General features: G+C 36.7%; 1 protein-coding gene across 3 annotated transcripts in view; it reads right to left on the bottom strand.

The window, feature by feature from the left end:
• The window catches only part of VPS41 (VPS41 subunit of HOPS complex), a 109,185-nt gene that overhangs the window by 40,036 nt on the left and 46,055 nt on the right, over positions 1-23,094 (bottom strand). For all 3 annotated transcript variants that reach the window (XM_084208422.1, XM_084208423.1, XM_084208424.1), the window contains 5 exons: positions 19,469-19,531; positions 18,280-18,345; positions 9,026-9,145; positions 5,424-5,570; positions 4,165-4,231 (listed from right to left, as the gene is read on the bottom strand). In XM_084208422.1, the coding sequence (XP_084064548.1) occupies positions 4,165-4,231; positions 5,424-5,570; positions 9,026-9,145; positions 18,280-18,345; positions 19,469-19,531 (463 nt within the window). The remainder of the gene's footprint in view (positions 1-4,164; positions 4,232-5,423; positions 5,571-9,025; positions 9,146-18,279; positions 18,346-19,468; positions 19,532-23,094) is intronic.

Below are 23,094 nucleotides of genomic sequence, written 5' to 3'. Positions count from 1 at the left end.
AGCTACTTTCTCTGGGATTTAAAGATCCACGTGTATGTAACACTGAAACAAACCTCTAAAAGCAGCCCCTGCTGTACCACAGCAGATTTTGAAGAGTAAGACTTTGGTTACAGTCAGAGTGTTTTACCTCTGATTCCACTTAAAAGCACTGGTGGTGGAAATACAATCTTGAGAACTCTTAAGGGTACGGTGCACTGCGACCTATAACTATGAATACGAATTTTGCAGATGTTTTTAGTGAGCTAGGTAATTTATGCAAACCAAAACAGAATAGAAAATGGAGTGATTTGATTAGCTATTATCTTGTGCATGGAGTTGCACTTGATGTAAAATACAACTTTTTTTTTTCCCCAACAGTATGTGAATTCAGTTCCAACTAGAGGACAAGAAAAGGCCCCACATAAGTATCACTTAAGCTACAAAGCCGATTTTCTGAAAAACTCTTTTTTTCCATTGAATCAAGAACATTTTGTTAACCAACAGGAAAAACATTATCTTGAAGAATTTTGGGGCTTAGAAATTCTGAGGTTTGATGAATAAGAAGTCAAAATCTTGAAGAATTTTTACTCATTTTATGAAGCAATTTATAAATTATAGGTTTGGCTTGTGGCAAAACAAATGAACAAAAGTCTAAGTAGAATCAACTATATGACTAGGTTTGGGTTTTTTCTTCTTTTTTTTGGCTTCTCAGAGTATAGGAGACTTGCTTCAATGAAATGCTTGTATAAATCACCTTATGAAGTAAACTTCCTGATCATCACATTCATCAATTAAGCCTTACATGCCGTCTACATAAAGAGAAATATGTTGGTACATTAGATCTGATTAATCTCACTTTACAAACAAGAAAATAAATATTCCCATGTATTCAGATTGAAATGTGCAATTTCAATGCATGATGCTAACTTGCCATGCAGGTGTGAAGCTACTCACTTGTAAAACATACAGATGTGTTGTTACAAGCATAGCCTTGAAACAGAAAACTGCTTTGTGGGAAATTTGGTAGAATGCAAAGGGACACAAGTATTCAAGAGACATTGCTGCCTGGCTGGTACGTGGAATTAATATCTGAGATTCCTCAGATAAAATCTGGACAAAAGTAAATTGAATAGAAATTCCCTAATCAACTTGAAGTCTTTTACATACTTCTGGTGTTAATCACTATTTTCTGCTATCATTAACAACCTGAGTAACTGAGGCAGAGATAAAAGTACTTCTCCATAAAAGTATATAAAATCCTGACAAGGCCAAGTAAGACTAGATTACCTATTTTCCTTTGAAAAGGCACTATATTAAGTGGAAAGTCTAATTAGCTATTTAGCAACGAGCCTTCTCATGGGTTCCAGTTGAGGAAGGGTTCCCTGTTCAGACCAGAAGCTGTGCAGCATTACAGCTTTTGTACATGCTTCAGGAGTGAGCACAGAGGTCAAGCACTCTTTAAGAAGGATCACAATGGCATTTAGTCTACATTAAGCCTGTAATTCAATACCAATACTTTCTAATCAATACACTACTTCACAGCAGTTGCTGACAGAGCTAAACTGATAGGATCTGCTCAGCTAACATATGTTTAAACCTATATAGAAACACCCACTTGGAGTTTATCTCTGACACCGAATGAAGACTCACAGAGGTAATGAACTGTAGCAAAAACAATAGCAAGGTTACTGAAGAAAAGCACCACTAATATACTGAAAGATGTAAATTGAATTAGCAATGCCACATGGATCTCAGCGCATGAGACCTGTATAATTCATCTATTTTCTCTTACAGATAATCACAGCATTATCTTCTTTAAGATAAAACAGCTAGAACAGTTCAGTAGTGCAACTTTCACACATTGTGGGGTTTAGCATCACAGCCGATATTGAAATTATTTCCCACCTCAGAGTAAGTATAGCTAATTCTTGAGACAGAAACAGAAGATGAGGAGGTACTTTGTTAAACAGGATCCTATGCACCTAAATTGCAATGCAGGAAATACTGTTTCCTGTTTCACTGGGCTGCAAGGTACTGAAAAAAACATTTATTATCTACTAATGCCATCACAGCTTTCTATGATACGCCCATGAAACTCAGAGGCCCTCAGAATGGCTTTAAAACAGCATAAACCTGAAACAGTTGACACGTAACAGGAAACTGTTTTATCATAGACTCCATATGTATTACCCTGATGACCAAAGAAGCAACTATGAAGTTTTCTGTTCCACTTCTGGTTTTCTTTCCAGGTGAAAAATTTTAAAAGAAGGGAGAAAAAAAATTTTAAAACCCCACACCACTAAACATGACAAAAGTAATACTGTGTTAAGGGTTTCGCTTCTCGTAAGTCTGTCGACAAGATCATATGAGTCAAAATATCTGAGGATACTCAATTGTCCTTGCATTGAAAGATTATATTCTTGCCTTGTAAAAATTCTTTACTTTATGCAGATATATCAATTTATACATTCACTTTGGATATTAGTTGTCTTGCAAAAAACCTTTACTATTTGCAGGTCTGATGTAAGATCAGATTTTCTGGCTATACCTTTGAAAAGTAATGATGAAATAAAATCAAAATAGATATTATGGCATGACATACTGCAGTCAAGAAGACTTTCAATGTGACTATATGAAAGACTATTAATTTATACTGAGACTTGAACAAACAATGTCTCTCTCTTTTCTGTCACAATCCTCCCAGGTCCTAGAGTGCCGTGGATGGCATTTAGCAAAGCAATTTCAGTGCTTTGACTTGAAACCAGAAAATAAAATCTCAAGCACATCATTAACAGGTTGAGTGAGATAAAATACCAGTCCTCTAGATTACAGAGAAAACCACAGGCCAGAAATTTTCAGATGAAAAAGTTACTACCACACAAATCTTTATTCTTCATGTCTGCACCTAAACAGCCAAATGACAACTTTTTATGTTTTTTAATCAAGTTCCAATAGACAGTCATCTAAAACTAGCACCATCCATATAAGCACATTACAGCTGAAATAGAAGTTACCTCTGTTCACTTGTCAGTATGTGACCAAACCCATTTAATTATTTTCTAAAATCTACTTACAGGTACAGAAAATATAATAAACAAGATCTGAGGCTAAAACTCATGACCAAACTTTTCCTTGATAAAATTATTGTGAATATCCTAGAATTATGCAGTTAAATAGTCTGTTTGCACTCTGTAATCCTGAACATCAAATAGCTTTCAGGTCTTAGTTACTCCTCAGGCACACCACGAATCTCTCAGTATTCAGACTCCCTGCAGAGCTCAACAAGTCTCCTAGCTGATTTTCAGAAGCCATTTTAGAGCAGTCCTTTCCTGAAATCAGAAAATAAAGCATACACACACATATGCCATACACCATTCCAAACTGACATGATTCAGGATCTTGCTTGAACACCCTATTTACAATCTCATGTTACTACAGTCAAGGGAGCATCAAAGCCTACAAACTGTTGCCCACTCTGGTCTGCAGAGTCAGAGGGCTTGCTTATCTTCCCAGCACTTTATGTTCCTAGATACGTCTTTTCCCCAGCAGACACTTCTGGGGCCAGTTGTGACTTTTTGTTTACATCCCCACTTCCCTTCCAAATTTTCTTTGAATTCCACTTTACTTTGTTAAGAAAGTTTCCCAATAATCAGTAATAATAAAAATTTATTATCAGATTAGCTAGAAAAATAAGAAAGCAAATGAAAATATGAAATTCAGAAGCCAAGAAAGGAAACAAAAATAAATGAAAATCAATTTCCTAGCACTACACCAGAGATTTTTAGGGGGGAAAGAAAAAAGAGAAAATGTTATGAGTAGTGTAGTCAAACAACATATAATCAAATAAAGTAGTATCTATTTTCTCTTTACTGCTACACTGACCATCAATCATTTAGCCAAGACGTAAACTCAACTTCTCAAAAGGAATCTGTATGAATGGAAAGTTAAGGTATCCACTGTTCACACAAGTATCTCTGATATTACATGATCACAGAACTTTAGGTTCTCTAGAAAAAAACCCTCACACCTAGGCAAGAGGGCATTATGACAACCTCAGGAACTAAAAATGAGGAGACATTTATGTTACAACTGCATGTTGCCTCCAAAGTGTAACAGTTTTGTTCTGGCTAGAATGTAGAAGACTTTTAAAGCTTTTTGAAAAGGAGTGAATTCATACAACCATACCTATTTCCACATAGCGGTTTGGTAGGTCACGCATTTCACTGGCATGCCGTTCTTTTACTGAGCAAATCTAGGAAACAAGAGATTTGAATTGTTACAATAAGGAAGCTGTAATTCCTAAAATGACACTAACTTTGCCTCAATAAGAAAAGCAATTTCTGGGAATTCTCTGACATGGATTTCTTTATTTTGAAAAACACAAGTTGTGAAACAGTAATGATGCATCAGTAAAGAAAACCACACAGAAAAGTGGTGGCTGTAGTTCACAGCCTTATAAATATGCTGGGAGAGAAGAGAACCACATAAAAGAAATGTGACAATACACGCCCACTGTGGTTTCTTCACAGAAGCATTTATTTATGAGTTTGGTTTTGGTGTCTTCTCACACTTTGTGTCTCATTACCTTTCAATGTACCTGATTCCTATTCAGTAACTTTGCTATTGCTCCTCCCAGTTACAAGAGGGGTGTATGTATATACAAAGAAATGCAAATAACCAAATGTTGTGAAGCACAGGCAAATAGAAAGGGGAAGACAGATGCTAAACTTAGGACAAACCTCCTCATTTGTAAAACTCTAAGCTAAACACTCCAAAAGCTTTTTACATGTCACCTACCTCACTCCACCCTCCATTTCCATCTATTCCTATCAGGCACCTTTAATTTCTCACTGTGCAGTGATGCAGCAATCTATTATTATAAAACAGCTAACAGGCTTGTAACAAACTCATGTCATATACTGGTCTGAGCAAATGATAATCAGTCTGCACCACACAAGTCTGAAATGCCAGTTTCCTGCTGAAAGACAACAAAACCCTAAGCAGCCTGTCTTTCCACCCACCCTTTTTTTTTCCCCATGGTTGACCAAAATCATGTGGCTGTTTTAGCAGCTGCAATCTCCTCAGCCCCCATACCAATCCCCTCCAAAAATACCTCATGGTAAGTTGTTCTTCCTTAATGCTAGTCCAAAGAAATGAATTCAACAGCATACTAAAAGCTTTTCCAAGGGGAAATCTCTCCAAGGAGTGAAATGTCCCTGAGGATTACATTCACTGCATGCTCTCACACAGAGATCTGTCTGACCGCTGGGTGCCTATCACTCCTCCCTCTCATGAGGGTCAGTCCAATGACATTTCTAAGGCAAGAGCTCTGAACACTGGTCAAACCAAATTCTATTTTTTTCGATTGTCTTTACTTTTCAGAAAAAATCCTCTGTTTGTCTGTTATAACAGCAAGCATTTATTACAAAGACAGGTAATTGTACCTTTACTGAATTTCCCCAGCCAATAATCAGCGTTAAATTATCCTTCCAGCAAAGGCTGCAGGGATACATATCTGGGCGAAGGCTTATGTCATCTCGAGGCACATTGGTAATTCTTTGCTTGGAGATCATATCAAGTATCTTCACGCCCTGAAAGTTTAAAACCAAGAGAACTTTATTCAGTATGACAAACTCCTACTCCCCATTTTGTACGCTAAGGCAGTCAGAGCAGTTTATGGCATAAATTTCAGAGCAGGGCTGAGAAAAAACTGTTGATACAAAAACCCATCTAACCCAGGAGGTGACAAAAGGAGTGATCAGAGTCATTTAGATGTTTTAAATTCACATGCCAAATAAAAAGACATAACGAGTGAATGAGTGACAGACTAGCAATTCCAGTCATGAACCAGTTTGGCTTATTAGGCTAGTGCTACTCCTGGAGAAATAAAAAGAATCTCAGCTTTTTCACAGCAGTCCCTGTAGAGAAACAGAAATTTCCACCCTGGAAAAAGAAAAGTAACAGCTCATTAAGATAAACTAATTCAGTCTCAAGATAGGCATTTCAACTCTTATATTAAAACAGAAAAGTGAGCATATTTTAAAAATGCTTGGTTTTTGTATGCTGTCATTTTTTTTACTCCCTCCTCAGGAAATCTCTTAAACTAATAGAACAAGAAGTTAAAAACCAGGAAGATTAAAGTAATTCAGGAGACAGAGGAAAAAAAGAACCGATAATTAGATTTTTCTGTATCATTTAGACAAGGTAAGCTATAGCCTTTCCAATAGCAAAATGGATGTTACTTTCATATTAAGTAATGACTTTTTCTTAGTAATTTAAAACATAAGTCTCTAAAATAAAATATTTTAATAGGGACTTCTTTTCTGCTCCTACATCTTAGAGAGTGAGTCTTCAAATCACAGAAAAGGGGGATGAAAAGACCTTAAAAGGTCAGCAACCAGGATGCCATGCCATGTTAAGATCTTCCTAGTGGCAAAACTGATTTAAAAGATTCCCCTGCCTATTGCTGTTCCCCATATTGTGAGTTTCTATGTCCTCAGCTGTACAAATACACAGATACAACTGTTTAAAAGTCATGGGGGGTCATGGCCTAAGCCAGGTTTTGCCTTTTATTTCAACCACAAGGTAAGAGACATGATGGTGTGTAGGGATTTTTTTTCAGTGATCTTTGTCACTAAAGATTGTGAGCATGGAACACACTTCCACTAGCATCTCATCAGCAAGCAGACATTAAGGTTTCAAAACCAACCAACCAAACAAATAAACAACAATTTACCAAAACATCTGCCATGTACAGAGCCCAGATCTCTAGGTAACATAAACAATCTTATCCTTTGTGTTTTCTAAGCTCATCTGGTAAAACTTTTAATCTTGCTTGAATTGCATTTTAATAAAGTTGCTTTTAATAAATCTTACTACTTTGTCTCTAAGAATGATTTTCAGCGACCTATACCATACCTTCTGTTTTTCTACATGGCAGCAAATCTTATATGGGATAGACCAGCTCCTGTTCAAGCAACTTTCAGACTAACAGTGTAGGATCTTCTTTGGTTTTAAGTGTTGAGAGACAGCTGTTTAATATCATAAGTTTTACATAAGAGTAAGTTATTTAGAGTTATAATATTGTGTGATATAATATGTTGCTTGCTTAGGTTTACTTGCTTAGCATAAGTAGCTGGATTCTTTTGAAGTCTTGGGTGGTAAGCTCTGAACTTACACCTAGATATGCTTTTGGCTGCTAATTAATTATTAATTAATTTTTTTTTTAGTAGCTGGTACAGTGCTGAGTTACGGATTTACTGTAAGAATAATGTTGATGACTCACTGATGTTTTAGTTGTTCCTATGTAATTTCCCATGCTCTGCCTATGAGCCCGTGTGCAAGAAGTGAGCAAGGAATCAAAAGGGCCCCTGTTGGCTCTTTGGAACTGCCCACTGAAAAAGGACTCCAGTCCTTGAAGTTAAAGTGTGGGGTAGTGTGTATGTGACTCCTTGAATAGTGTGAGAAAGCTTGAGCAGTGGCTTCTCCTCTAAAAGGTATGCCATTTGCATCATGAACTGAGAGGCCTTCCACAGTCAACTTCCCATCATGAATGAGCTAAAACCTGTCCAAACGGGAGTCCAGCAGACATATGTCTCTAAGGATTTGTCCCTCAGTGTCTCAGTTTGTAAAACGTGCACTATTAGCCATGGAGGAAAGAGAAGAGGGAAGGAGAAGCAGAAAACATGAGTTACCTATGCATTGGAAAAGCAGAATTAGACCTTGCCTAAATATGACAACGAGGTAGCCATACACACAGAGTAAGAAGCAAGGCTATAAACATTTTCTCTGAATTTGGAAAAAAGAAGTGTAACACAAAACCTTGCTAGAGAATGGAGTTAAAAAAATTAAAGGGGAAGGGAAAGGGCAATAACCAAATATATTAATCTTTTGGAGGGCAAGTGTCATTTCATTTTTCTTTGAAAGACAGGCCCTGATCATGGCTTTTTGTCTCTGACAGATGGCTCTCAATGTTTTATTAGTACTTTTGTGCTCTGTTGTGGCACATCATCTCTAGGGATAGCTCTTGTCCTATCCATTCCAGCAGATACCTAGAATATGTATTTTAATTGTATGGATCTGAAAAGAACAAAATCTTCAAATAACCTTATGTTATGTCAGTCAAGTCCTCAGTGAAGCTTCCATTCTAACAGAGTTATTAAAGGGAAGCAAATAAACAAAGGTCCACCTTTAATAATTTCATAGCAAACTGGCTTTGAAATATAAAAAAGAACAATGGCTTTAAAATATTTTAATAAATGCCTCCCTTTAGGATGGGAAAGCAAAGAAAAAAAAAGCTAATGTTTCAGAAGTACTTTTAACACATTTTTAAAAATACTTTGGAATTTAGACATGATGCACATTAAAAACATATCCCTCACTGCTGAGCTGCAAAACATAGAGCTTGACCCATCAATTAGATATACAGTGATAGGTGAAATGTAACACTCAGAATGAATGCAATAGTTTCCTTTAAAATTACACTTAAAACAAAAGGGGCCTATTTTCTTCTAAGTCTAACTTTCTTCTAGTGGCCTAACAAAATGAGAAATTATTACTGTATTTTTTTTATAATCTGCAACACTGAAAATGCATATGACAATGTCATTTCAGTACAAATTACAAAATCCAGACAGTTAATTTTTTTCAGGGGGTGGAAGGGAGTGGAGATGTTCTATTATTTATATAGAGAAGAATTACATAGGCATTCCTTCCCCAGTTTGCTTCAATAAATTGCACTAATCAAAATTCTAATTAATAATAGTGTACATTAATGACCACCACAGTGGTATGTAGGGCTACTCTCCTAATTTCTTCAGAAGTGGCAATCATATTGGAGAACCCTGACTAACCAGCAGAAAACAACACATGAAATTTCCAGAAAGAAATGACATATAAACCACTATCCTTCAATACCTTTTATACTCAATTCTACAAATTCACAGTTTTTCAAATGAATATTCTGGAAATTAGCATTGAAAAATGTCAATAATCAATGTAATGCAGAGATTTTTTTGTACATGTAATGGAGGTGAAAAATACTTACCATATTATTAGCCCAAGCAATTAAGTGCCCTCTCCATTTTATATTTCTTATATTTCCTTCCCCTTCATGTAAAACTGAAGGCTTCCATCTATTCATCCAACCTCTTTCATATAACAGCAACTATGAAGAAATGCAACAATAAATATTTCTTTGACACAGTACTGTATGCAGACATTGAAGTTACTTTTTTCTTCATTATCCCTTACTCTGTTTGGATTTAAGAGCAATGAAAAATACACACCTATCACAAAACAAAAACTATCAAACATTTTGCTATAATATATTTACATCAAACATCTTGTATATTACAGAATTCCTGTTAAATTTTAAAAATATTAATAAGAAGGCCTTTCATCAAATTTCTCCAAAGAACAGTAAGTATAAATACTTACCTTTTAAAGAGAAAGAAATTAGGGTATTTCCGAACCTAAGTCTACAGCACTAGTGACAACACTTCAGAAAATTGTTAAAGAAACCAGGTCACCTCACTGATCTCGATATTCACCGATCTCGTTATAGGCTCCTTCCCTCCAAAAAAACCAAGCAGTGAAAGAAAATGAAAAGATCCCCAAGCCTGTGACCTTTTGCTAGGCTCCATGTGGAACTACACAGCCTTCCACAGGGGTCTAGAGATGCCATGGTTTAGTCCCACATGCGCAAACTGCACTATACCACAAGTGCTGCTGACTGTAAAACTTGTGTGACTGGTAAACGTTCTGCAACGAAGGAAGGTATTTTAGAATATAAGAGATGTTATGGAATGCTTTACAGTGGCAAAGAAAAACCCAACTACATGAAGAAAGTCTGCACAGAAGGACAGCCTATATCTGTTAGCTGAAGCATTGTGCTAACAATGCCAAGGTTACAGGTTCAAGTAGGTATGGGACATTCACTCAAGAGCTGGATTCGATGATCCTTGGATGTCTCATTAAGTTATTTAATGGGATTACAGGGAATTGCTCTGAGAGAAGCAAACTGCAGCACTTGGATGGATACCTAGGTAAGAAGCTGAAGCATCGACTGAGATCACACTCTAAGGTATCACTCCTGCTAACTTTTGCATGAGTATACCCACATACGAACACATGCACAATCTGCTCCCGAGCTCACACCTCACACTGGAAGGTGTGAAATAGCTGTCTGCAAGGACTTCTACCATGCTAAAACCCAAATGGACTACTCTTCTTGCTAATATTTACTATCTAAGATCCAGCTGTATGCACTTTTTTACATATGGTTTCCTGCCACTTTTATTTGGATAAATACATCAAGTGTTAAGACACTAATTGTTTAAAATAAGATCTTTAAACAAAATACGAGGTTTTAACAGTAATTATCAGACTGTCTGTCTCCTAAAGCCACCAGATGGCACCAGAAGACAAGTATTTTCTCCAAGAGTTTAAAGCAAGCACTAGGTAGGGTAGTCTATTGAGAAATTTTTGCATGAATTGCATTGCAGACATCAAACTTTTAATCCAAGCAAAGATATTTTGTGTCCTTCACACAGGTCACAGGAAGGCCCAACTTTTAGACAGTATAGTTTTTTTCCCACATATGAATAGGCTACTGAGTAACTCTCACAGAACAAGTTATTTTACAGCTACCAGGGCAAGCCACTGAAAGCAGCGTAACATCTACACCCACAGCTCAGTGCAATATGAAGGGGTTTCCATTAGAAGACTGGTAGGTAGATGCTGAGCACAGGAGCAGCCCTCAGCCCAAATGAATGATCTCCACTCAGATGCTAAAGATGCCATAAAAACGAAGTGCTGTTCTGATCCAGACTTGAAAATTACTGTTTTCCTAAGGAGAAGTTGGACAGAAGAACTGCTGCTTGGATGCTTCTTTCAGTACCATCCAATAAAGACAACAGCAAAATACATGGTATTTGCATTGAGACTTACTGGACAAAGCTCCAAAATCTGATGTGGATGATGTGAAAAGTTAAACCTAGCTGATGTCAATTATATTAATTGTACTTGGAATTTTTTCTGCTTGTGACTGAAATGTGATTTAAATTCATTTATTATACTCAAAATCCAGAGCAAACTTGGTATGACACTTTGCATCTTTTTTGTTATTCATGGTTTGTGAACATCATGCTTTTTCATGACTCTGAGTAACAAACTGCAAGGAAAAGTAAGTGGTCTGAGAAAGAACTGGTGAAGAGAGAAGATAATTTGAAAAATCCTGCTTCTGTCTATGCTCAACCCTAAGAACACAACCTTTCAGAGCAAGGCAGTAGAAGACAACAGGATAGTATCAGCTATAATAAGGATGGAAATTGAATCACTGAAACACCCTATCATTCCCCTCTTCAGATCAGCAACTGAAATAGGTCAAAAACTGAGGCCAAAGGGCACTTCACAATGTGGCTTAAAAAAAGATCAAAATCAAAACATGCTTAACTAAATTATTTCCAGTGCAATTATCTGCATGCTGTTGATATACAAACTGTGATTTATTTATTATTTCTTAGAGCAATGACACCTGGAAATTGAATTTGTGAACCCAGAATTTTCCTATGTGTTTTGGAACTGCTGTCTACTGAAAGCATCTCTCTCAAAATAAACAGCCTAATTTCTTTCTTAGTCTTCCTTTCTGTCTCCACATTGAAATGCTGATTATACCAGAAGGTAATTTAAAACTTCAAAAGACTTGTAAGAAGAAATCCATGGTTTCTGGAGGGGCTCTTCCTACCACCTCCCTCTCTTTTTGGTAGGAGAGAAATATTTTAAGACTTTATTTGCCATAAATCCTAAATTATGGTAGTCAGCATCCACAGTACTTGTATTTCAACAGCAGCCAAAATCCCACTTTCTTGGCTTCTCTGCAATAGAGTTTGCTCTCCCTGTTTTTCATTTGCTCTCATAAAACTTTCTAATCCTTTGTTACATACAATACAGTTGTGCTTAGAACACTCTTCCAGTGTATCTTGCATGCACCACAATTTGATAATACAGCTAAAATAAAATAACCTTCAGCATCAAGGTCCCCACCCACACCATTTCACAGCACATTGCAATTTTCTGTTAGCTCACTAATTATTTTGCGAGTCAAGAACTGCTTATGATTGTCCACCAGATCATTAAGAAAAATGACAAAATGAAATGTATGAGACAAGAGGATGGAGCAGGACACTTTTTGGTTTAAAAAAAAAGTTGGATTAATGAATACATGAATACACATTTTGGATTAGTAAATACATCTCTCCATATCTTTTATTAACAGGAGATTAATCTACACCAAAAAGAGCTCAACACTCTATTTTAGAGTGCATTCAAGAAAGGGAATAGATGAGTGCTTGGACTTAATGGAGCCTGTCATGCAATTAGCATTAACACTAACTACATGTAATCCTGGTCTTAAACTATGTACAGGAATTCCCAATCCTCTGAACAAAGAGGTGAATGATTGCAACTTTGGAAGTATCAACTTGGTGAAATAATTCAATTTAATTTATTCTCACTACCAATTACTAGCTTCAATATACTGAAATAAAAGATGTCTGTTCTCACAGAAATTTCAAAGGAAACACGCTTTTAATGATGCCTAGCATCACTACTTTGTTTCAACACAATGACTTCTGTGTAAAGATTTGAAGAAGTTTAAGTGAAGAAAAAAAGGCTTAAGTCTTCAATTTGTAACTGAAGAGCCACTTTTTCATTCCCTACTGCAGAACTGTTGGATCAGTTTTTATCTCACAAAATGAAAATTAGGGAAAAAGTCTCTGTAATTTCCTTGCCCTGTTCTTTGTGTAAGTGTGAAGGTGAGCCTACCTTCGGAATTTGTCCTGTGTTTTGGTGCCTCTGTCACCACTTTCACCTCAGCCAGACAAGACCACAAAAATCTAAAATGCTATTTCCATGGTCGCAGGTGATCACTACAGCTATTTATTGTTTTCAGCATAAAACAAATATTTACAGGCACAGTCAAGATTAACAGATACCAGAGAGTAACACAGAACATCATGCCTCATGAAGACTTACTGTTTCATAGTTCATCCCTAGGAAAACATACAGCAACAATAAAAAATTATACTTTGTATTTGAAACAGATGGTGGGACTGGAATGAGCTCAAACAAGGCAGAGAATAATGTAAGCCTCAAGCTTTTGGCTGAAGATGAGCTTTCAAGATTTCATCATAAAATGTTGTGTAGGGAGCTGGGGTGTGAACAGAGAGGAGGGCAGCAAGTGCAGTCAAGGGAAATCAAGCAAGGAGGCAGAGGCACACAGCAGCATCGGGAGGTATGTGATGGCAACAGCGAGAGATGAAACAGGAGCTACTGCTGTACTTCATGGACAGAGGAGCTAGAAATTTTGAGATGTTTAATACAAACAAATGCCACAGGACTTTTATTAGGCTTTACTTTTAATAACTCAACTGCCACATTCCAGCTGTTGCCTATTCACAAAAAGCTACAGAATTAACACCTTGAAAAGCAAATCCTGCCGTCTTGCAGGCAGAGACACATTTCATACACTTAGATCCTCTTCGCTTGCCACCTCAGGCAATGAAAATAAGGGTTCTACACAGACATGTATAAAACACACAACTATAGATTACATGCACATAGGACTATGATCCATTTGCCGTACACAAACCAAATTTATTACAGCACAAGGAGAATTTTTGTTTTGGTGGTAAAGAAGAAACGCTTATCCAATTATCCATAAAGAAAAATGTATGCAAAAAAAATGCTTATTAAGCAAACAGGACATACTACATATCAAAGTCTCATCTGATTAATAATATGGGATACATCTGGGCATTATGCATTGCAGCAAGGAAATAACAGACCAGTAGTATTGTGGTTTGCTTGCTGCTACTGTTTGCTTCCTTTTTATGGTAAATTATCCAATGCATGGTCAGAAATCGCCACAGTATTTACTCCTTCACTTAAATAAGACATTTGAGTATTTACTGAGTGACATTTTATAGCTTACAAAGCAATCTGCCTTTCTTGTCTGGTACTCTTCTACCCAACATAATGCCAAACAGCTGACTATCTGCTTTCTAAAAATGGACTGTGCTGCAAACAGCATCCTGACAATTTAATAATTTGTCAAAGTACTTCAGTTATTATGAAGTACATATCATAGGGTTCAGAGGTAAGGTCATCTACTTACTCACCACACAAAGTGCATCTGCTGACACTAAAAAGCAAAAATTAAAAAAAAAAATCTGAAACACTCCTTGGCAGACTTGACTTTTAACACAGAAATTCCACTACCATTAACAGCAGTCACAGATCCCCAACAATGCTTTTCTCTTTCCATTTGTACTCTGTTTGCAATCACCATGCTTTCTCTGTCTATGTTGTTGCTCCACCTGGAATGGAAAGGAATTTAGATTGCCTTGTGTTGCATTTCAGGCAAGAGTTACCATGGGTCCAGAATTCTGACACTGAAATAGTTTTTTTGTTTGGTTGTTTTTTTGTTTGCTTTTTCTTTAATAAGAAATTTCCCCCAGGTAACACTAAGTTATCTCTGCTTTTATAAAAGAAAAAAGAACCTAATGTTTAAACACAAGCATTGATATGTTTAAATGTTAATTCTGGGAGGATAAATGGGACAAACATGATCAGATACATCTGTATTTGAAAACCAGTTCTTGTAGTATATCTTCTGCAATAAAAGAAACACAAATGTTATTAAAAAGGTTTTAATATATATTTCCAACAAATATATACATAAAACCCAATAATACATTGTGTAGATATATACACAGATAGATATAGAGAGATGATACTGTTGGCAGTCACAGGGTAAATCAGTTTTATTTTGGTTCTCTAACCCTTAAAATGTTTCAGACTGGATATGCAAATCAATACTTCTTATACAAAATGTATGTCCTAGGCAAATGAGGAGACCCAGTCCTTTATGATATAGAATATTCTACTCCTATACTTCAGAATACATTTGCTTAATTTATGCTGGGTCCCCACTACCAGGCTAAGTTGAGAAGACTCAAAAAACGCCTTCATTAGCACACATTCAGTGGAGTGCTTCAATCACTTCTGAGGACTCATTCTCCTAAGAGTTTCACTACAAAAAACCTTTGTATCTAGTTATTGATATTAATAGAGATGATGTCTCTGCCAAGAGAGGAATCTTAACTTGCCCTGCTCTCCTTACGTCATCTTTACATAAGTCACAGTAGCTGATACCTTGACTTCGCATCTGAAATAATCTTCAGGCTTCTTTCTTTGTTAGTTCTGTTTGTTTAACCCTCATGACGTAACAGATAATCACAAAAACATTTATTTAGTTGGTGTATTGGGAAAGACCAGCACTTTAGGAGTTAAATCAAGAAGACCTTTTTTTCAGCTTTACCACCCTCATTTAGTTGGCTTTTACCCTGTTATTTTTTGAGATTAGAGCCTTTTTTTAAAAGGTAGAAGGTTATGGCCTTCAATAGCACAGTATTTGTCTTTTCCCTTGCTTTGAAGCTCTGTTGTCTGCTCTGGACAGAAATGCTCTATTATTTACAATATACAGTATTATTATTTCAGGGTTACCATCATCTGCCAAATCAGCACAACAGTGCTGTGGTTAATTGCAGAGATGAGGAGGGGAATAGGGAAGCACCTCCTTTTAGTATGGCACCTATTGCTTCTCACTGCAGTAGTGTCAATTTCCACAGTACCTGTCTTATTTCTAGGCACAGATAATATTAATTCACTTAGGAAAATGGGTGAAATAAGCTTTACCAACCCAAATATTATCTCAAGTCTAACAGAAGCTCTTTTCTTTTAAAAACTAATGCTTTAATAAGCAAGTAATTTAATTAGTTCATAATATGTTTTAGAGAAAAGCTTCTCTATATGCCTACTTAAGCAAAGTTTATCAACCATATAAACATACACACAGTAGAGTTAAGCTTACAACAACTCACAATGATTACCCCAGTTACCCCAGGGAGCACTGCTCTTAAGTCAGCTTTAGGTCAGGCTGAGCTTCTAAGACACAGCAAATCCCAGCATTACACAGCAATTCGCCCAAGTTCCAGACATCCACCTGTGTAGGGAATTGAGGACCTGCACTGTGCATCCCTGAAGCTAGGGTCTTTTTCCCCCTTCCGTCTCTTGAACATTTTCAGGATGCCCTGAGTGGATCTTTGAATTGAAAAATGTATTTTTTACACATTTTATATTGTTATGAAGAATATTTTTCTAAAAAAAATAAAGGCAAAGTAAAGAAAAATTCCACCCCACTTTAAAAATGCTTATATACATTATGTCACCATTCCCAGAAAGCAAAAACAAAAATGGACAAATGGAGCCAGCAAGCCATTGGATTAAGAGTTCACATAATACATACTATGTTTTTTAATGCAGCTCAGGCAAGGAGCACAGCATTAGAGCTTTAAGCAAAGCTCTTCTCTTATGTTCACTCCAAAATGAAGATACTGTTACTCTTACCTTGGTGTGGATAAGGACAACAAGCAACATGATTCCCACCACTGCCAGCTATCAGGGATGAAGTCACATTATACATGCAAAGGCTAAAAGTGCACAGAGCCACAGGAGGACCTGTCCCCCTCCCTGAAGGAGCTCACCTTGATTGCTTAACTTTGCTTAAGCAGGCACAATCCCCCAGACACAAGGGAGAGAGTGGTGAGGTCCACAGCCTGAGGCTGTAAGCTTCAGCCTGCTTCTCCTCACTCCTGTGTTCAGCTCCTGTTGCCTGCTGCCTCCATACTACACTTTGGCTTTAGAGTTAAGGAGAGGTGTAAATGTTCAGAAAAAGCAAGAAAGTACCTCTCTTAGTAGGTGGAATTTAGCTTCCTGAATTTTCAAAAAGCATTTTGTGGTTGCTTTTATAGAAGTAGGTATGTACCTTCTGGAGGAAAGGAGAGAAGGGGAAAGGCTTCTACTGCAAGGGTAAAGGCTTTATTTGTTGGTTTTCTGTACCAATAAAATCAAATTACAGGTGTCAAGTGACATTTGCTTCAATGCTAAATATCTTATGTTAAGATGTCAATTAAAGTTTTTCTGAGGAGGAAAGTTCCTCAGCAAAGCATGAATGTATTAAGAATGAGTATACCATTCCCCAGAGGACAGAATATAAAACAACCTGTCAAGTAATCAAAGATAACCAAAGAGAATGTGTTAACTCCCTGATGTTTTTTTCTGTTCGGCATCAGGTGAATGCAAGATCTTTTACCACCTGACGGAGCCCTGTTCTATTAATTCTTTGCTTTTCTCCTTCCATGCCCCTTTTATCAGCGCTAAAAAGCTTCACAAACTGGTGGCTGACACAGACACACACTGACTGAGCATTATTTTAAGGACAACACCAACTTCTACCAGCTAGAAAAATCTGTCAAGCACACACATCACTTAAATAAATAAAGCACAGCTATGCTTTGAAACATATTACTGAACTGTTAATGAAAATTAAGATGTATTCAGCACTGGAAGCCTGTAGTTTTTACATGCTGGTAAGAGAGACCAATGGCATTTGGTTTGACACATCCGCGAGGATTTTTCATCCTTAATTCTTAACAGAAGGCAACAGAAAATTCCATGAATTCAAGAAACTGTTCCAAATAAAGCTTTTCATATTTTGACTGAAAATATGCAATGTGATATAAGATCACATTGTAGGACCTGGAAACACCTGCAATCTGGAAGTCAGAATTGTATCCTAAACTAATAAGACACTTAATGTACACCAACTGAATCCAAATAGACTACTACCTGGAGATGTAAGTGCTTGGAATGGGGTGAGCTCTACTATACCAAGAACTCTCCTTAGTTCATTCTAAAAAAAACAACAAAATCCCTCACCATGGACAAGAGCTGATGAAGATACTTGGGTTTATTTCCTTAAAATAAAACCCCAAACAAACAAACAAAAGCCCATCCCAAAAAATCACCCACAGGTAACCCATGATCAACATGCTTTGTAAAAGATCAGTTTTACGGTCTAACTTCTGCTCCCACTTCAACAAATTAAAATGGAGAAAATCTGGCCTAGGACACATAAATTACTTTTTTCCCAGGCTATCTAGACAGAACAGTATTTCTACTCTGAATCTCAACTTGTTGCAACACATTTTTAACATAAAAATTGCACTTTCTCTCCCCCTGAAATCACTTTTAATTAACAATGCTTTAGAATACAATGCATAAAGAGAAGGGAAAAGCAGAAGTCTTTGTTTTAGGTGTTAAAAGTCACATGCATAGCCTTCTGAGCTCTATTAAAGGGCTATTTAGAGGTAGTCAAAGTTCATTATGAATGCTTACCTTTTTTCCTCCTGTTACAAATTGCTTGAAGTGGGATCTTACAAATTGAGGATGAACAGCAACAATCTGAGGATGATGGAGGAAGAGGGAAAGAGGATTGTGGCTTAAATAAGACTTTACATGAAGCACCACATCACTTCTTAAATTAGATAACCCTTTGTCAATTATCAAGTATTACAGCTGCGTTCTTTCTCTGAAGTAAAGCCTAGTTGTTTCAGACACTTGGTTGTTTTTCTTAGAAGATAATTCTTCATATTATATGATGTATGACAAGCGTGACACTGAGCGCCATGTTGCACTGAACAGTTACTTTTCTTTATAGCAGGCTGCAGAATTAGGGCCAATCAGAACAGGACTGCTGTGAGCAAGAGTTACCCCAATTAAATCTGGTCTGGGGCCTGCCTGAAGGGCACGCATACCTCAGCCCTGTCAGAGGACAACACTGTGTAGCATCTTACACAGTCTCTTTGCCTTATGTGTTACAATGCCAAGTGTGGAGATCCAGCTGTATGAGCAGTAAAGGCCCTAGGAGGCGAGTGAGTCACATCTGGCATGAGTGAAAACTTAATGATCTCATTCCTTTCCCCTGTCACACCCTGAAGAGCAACAGCACCATGGAAGACCCCAAGCAGAAAAATGCAAACATTTGCCCACACCGCCTTTCCTCTTGCAAGAAATGTTTCTTGTTAAAAAGTACTGGATTTTCCCATATGCCTAGTAGATGTCCTTTTTTCAACAGCCAGGCAGACACACTTCTTTAAAGCAGAGTTATACTCAAGTCTTCCCTTCTGATTGGGCACATCAGTATCACTGCCCATTGCCTTATTTTGAGGCAGGTTTATTGAATATGAACTGGGTTGACCTCCCATTTAGTAGAATCCTCAGAATTTGTATCACAAATCTACAACGAAATATGTTGAGATGGGTAACACCTGAAACAGGACAATTTCTCTTCCACTTTCTTTTTGTATTTGAAAAACTCAGTAATACTTTTTACAAAACCAAGATTGGCTTTCTTCCTACCTAACCAGATCAAAAGCTTTTATATTGAGATAGAAAACTATTTCCTAGTTACTTCAATAACATTGTAAGGAAGTGCTATTCTTCTCTTTCATTTATATTGAATGTGACCTTTCTGTTATTAAAGACAACACCATCACAATTACTAAAGATTAAAACAAGCACTTACTTTAATAGGACAGTCAAATGTTTCATGAAATTCTTCTGCTGAATATAATCCAAACACTTGTACCTGAAAAGGTATATTGAAAATCCAAAATTATTTACCTGATTTACACTGAACAATTAACACTGAAAGTAAAAACCTAACAACTAGAAGATCAATTTGAATGCTAACAGTGACATCTTTTTTCGTAAAGGAAGACACAATTAACAATTCAGAGCTAATTGATACAGCTTGGTCTTCTACAGTGACATATCTCTAATATTTGCAGCAGTACGGAAGTACTTTTATGAATATTTTTCCTCTTTTTTTTTTTTTTTTTGTTACAGTCACAGTAAAAACAGTAAGTTCCTTTTGCTTTAGGCTGATCAAATCTGTTTAACAGATAGCAACCTAAATATGGTAAGAGCAACAGAATAACATTCAGGAGAAAATAAATTAAAAATTCTTCCTTTCTGAGAAAGAATGGTAGGATTTTTTCCCTCCAAGCAATACAGGGTTTACATAAGAAAAGAAACTTGTGACAATAAAGCAAAACCCGCCTGAAATCCAGGTTCCATATATTTCTAGGCATCCTTTCCTCCTCCCAAGTGCATACAGTGCAATTTTGTTTTATTCCATGATCACTGGAAACTTCTTTCTCTGAAGATTCCTCCCTTCTCATTTATGTTGAGGTATCAGTACATTTAAGAGTCAGCAAAGGAGTTGCAACCATAGACAATCATATCTATCAGAATCAATCCATCTGAAGAAGGGTCAATATTGAATTAAAAAAAAAGTTTTACTGTCAAGAGAATTAACAGATTTTTAAAATGTTTCCTCGCCTTTAATTCAGAACAAGTACAGAGATATCAAGTGTTAATGAAATATTATTAGATGATATGACTTCAGAATAAGGTACCTTCAGATTGTTTTAAGTACAGCCCTCTTTTGGACTCATGTCTCCTCATTCAATAAACAATATTCCCTCTCCTTACTGTCAGATGAGACAGTTGACTGCCTAGTTCCTGCAGAATTTAGGAATAAAATGGGGCAGAAGACTTATGGCCAGGAATTAGTAACTGATTTACTAACTATGCTTTCCAGAAAGAATAATAAATGGTTTGCTTTTTCATTGTTTTTAAGAGGCTTTCACCCACTGTCAGAAGGTGTTGAAACAAACTCATCCAAGGAGAGATGAACAGCACTGGGGGAAGGGAGAAAAAAAGAGCATCCCATGGAATGATCAGTGAGGAAATGTATCTGACAGCAAATCTACTTAAGAATGCTCTCAGATAGGCTCTCATTATTTTCTGGAAAATTTTCTGGAAAAGGTAATCCCTTCAGTAACTGTTCTGCATGTTCAGCATTGGACTCAAAAGTTCTAAAACATCTTTTAACCTTATTTCTTTCTTCCCATCGTGACTCCTTCAGACGGGAAAAAAAAATAATAGTAATGAGAAAACATAAATCCCTTTAGAGAAAGACCTGAAGAATAAAGTCAGTAAATATCAGTAATGGTCCACAAAATGTGAGGTTTAATTGCTCTAAAAAGATCAATTCAGAGCCCTAGAACAACCAAAATTCCTGCAGATGGTCAAGAAGACAAAGTAAAAACACTAAACTTCAGGGAAACTACAAGAGGAACTAAGCCATCTGCAAGGAACTAGGACATCCTTGGAGTGGCTCAAAGTTCAGCAGTCTCAGCGAAGTAAAAAACATCTCCAACCACCTCACTTTCCTTTCAAGCTTGTCTCCTGGATACATCTCCTAAGCATTATCAGCTCAGTCCTTTACTCATTAGCAAATATACTCCCTCTAACAACACACTTTAAAAATACTTCTGCATGCACTGTGTAGGGCTGAGCTACTGCTCCAATGGATTAGAAAAATCAATATTTGGAGACTGTGAGATGTATCACAAAGCTGTGATTATGTAAGCCAGCCAAAGGGTTGTATTTGAATTGGACCTGGCTGTAAGCCTAGAAAACCTTTGGGCTGATGTTTAGAGGATTTTGCTTTCTGGGTTTTTGTTTTTATCAGCTGGCACATCATATTCAGTACAACAGCCTACACAAAGTAAGAAACAGAGGAGAGAGAAAATTAGACAGAAAAAAAAAGGAGAAGAAAAAAGAACATACACTGTTAAAACATAACACTGCAAATTCTGTGAAAGCAGAATCCTCAAAAATTACAAAACAGCCCTCTCAAATTACAAATAATTAATCAAAATTGGCAACAGTGCCTTCAACATTTTCCTAATATATCACTGAATACGGCAATATGATATTTCTTTTGGAGTATTACAGCAACATGGAGTGAGGTAAGAGGAAAAAACAATTCTGCAAAAAATACATGCTATCATGTTTACTCTAGAGACATCATCTAACAGTTTATTACTTCTTAATGTCTCATATTCTTCAGAAAGAAAGTGATCCTTTTGCTATTACAAGCCTATATTGGATTTATCTATTTCTACTTTCCATGCTCACTCTGTTCACGATGCTCTTAGGCAGCTGGAAAAAGGATTTTATGATTCCCCTACGTTTTGCGAGTCCTGTCTGATTTTAAATATCTAGAACCCACCACCCCAGTGCATCCAGACTTAGCTGCCTCTTTGCTTCCACATGTGGAATATCTAAGCAACCTTGAGTGACCAAAAGGCAGGAAAACAAGTCACGTTTCTTGAAAAATTATCCATGTAATATCAATGTAAGTCACAGATATTCTTAACATCAATGTTGTTACAGGCATTAGAGATGACACTAAAACACACAAGCACATGGGTTTTCAATATAATTTATATTTCTTCATATAAAAAAAGTTACAAGCCAGAATAAGAGTGCCAATTACACTCTTATATAATGACATGGAAGCTTTAGCAAAATTGGGAGTCATATCCAGGTTTTTCAAGACAGTATACAATTAACTACATACAAAACTAACACAAAAAACCAATCTAAAAATCTCCACAATTCTGAGGATGCCAGCCTGCTTCCTGTTCTATGTATCTGAGCACCAAAATTCTCTTATACCCTAACATTTCAATACCCACCATCCAGAGTAGAGGGCTGGTGTTGGTTATGATTTCTGCTCCTTTCCATGACAGTGGTGATGTGCTGCAGCTGACTTCATTAGAAAGGAAGATTTTCAAAGAACCAAATGTGTAGTACAGGAAAGCTGCAAGTGGCTCCCAGAGCATTTACTGGACATGTATGACATACATGCAAAAGGTTTTGACATTGGGTCTGGATGCTGATTGTCAAGAAGAGGGTTAGAAAATTGTACTGTGCTTCTGTGCTCTCCCCCCAGTGTATACAGCTAGATCAAATCTAGTTTGAGAGTCAGAAAAAAAAGTAGTAAAATAAAATATATCAGCAGAACAGATATGAGGAGGAGGTTCTCATCATAAGGCCTTCCTGCAAGAAAATAAATTGTTTCCATCTCTATCATATTGGATCCACTTCGATATGTGAAAATACACTCTGCTTATAGCAAAAGAGAATGTATCTTCATTAACTGGTAGAATATACTTGGAGCTGACTCAAAATTCCCAGGCCTCATCTTTACACCTGCTTTTTTGTTTAAAACTGATTTAAGAAAATGAAACTGTTTTACTGTACTGCTTTACTGTTATTTTCCCCCTTGTTTTT

This window comes from Fringilla coelebs, assembly GCF_963513975.1.
Source record: "Fringilla coelebs genome assembly, chromosome: 1".
Lineage (NCBI taxonomy): Eukaryota > Metazoa > Chordata > Aves > Passeriformes > Fringillidae > Fringilla > Fringilla coelebs.
Note: the sequence above shows the minus strand (reverse complement) of the source record. Positions and strands in the feature narration are given on the sequence as shown.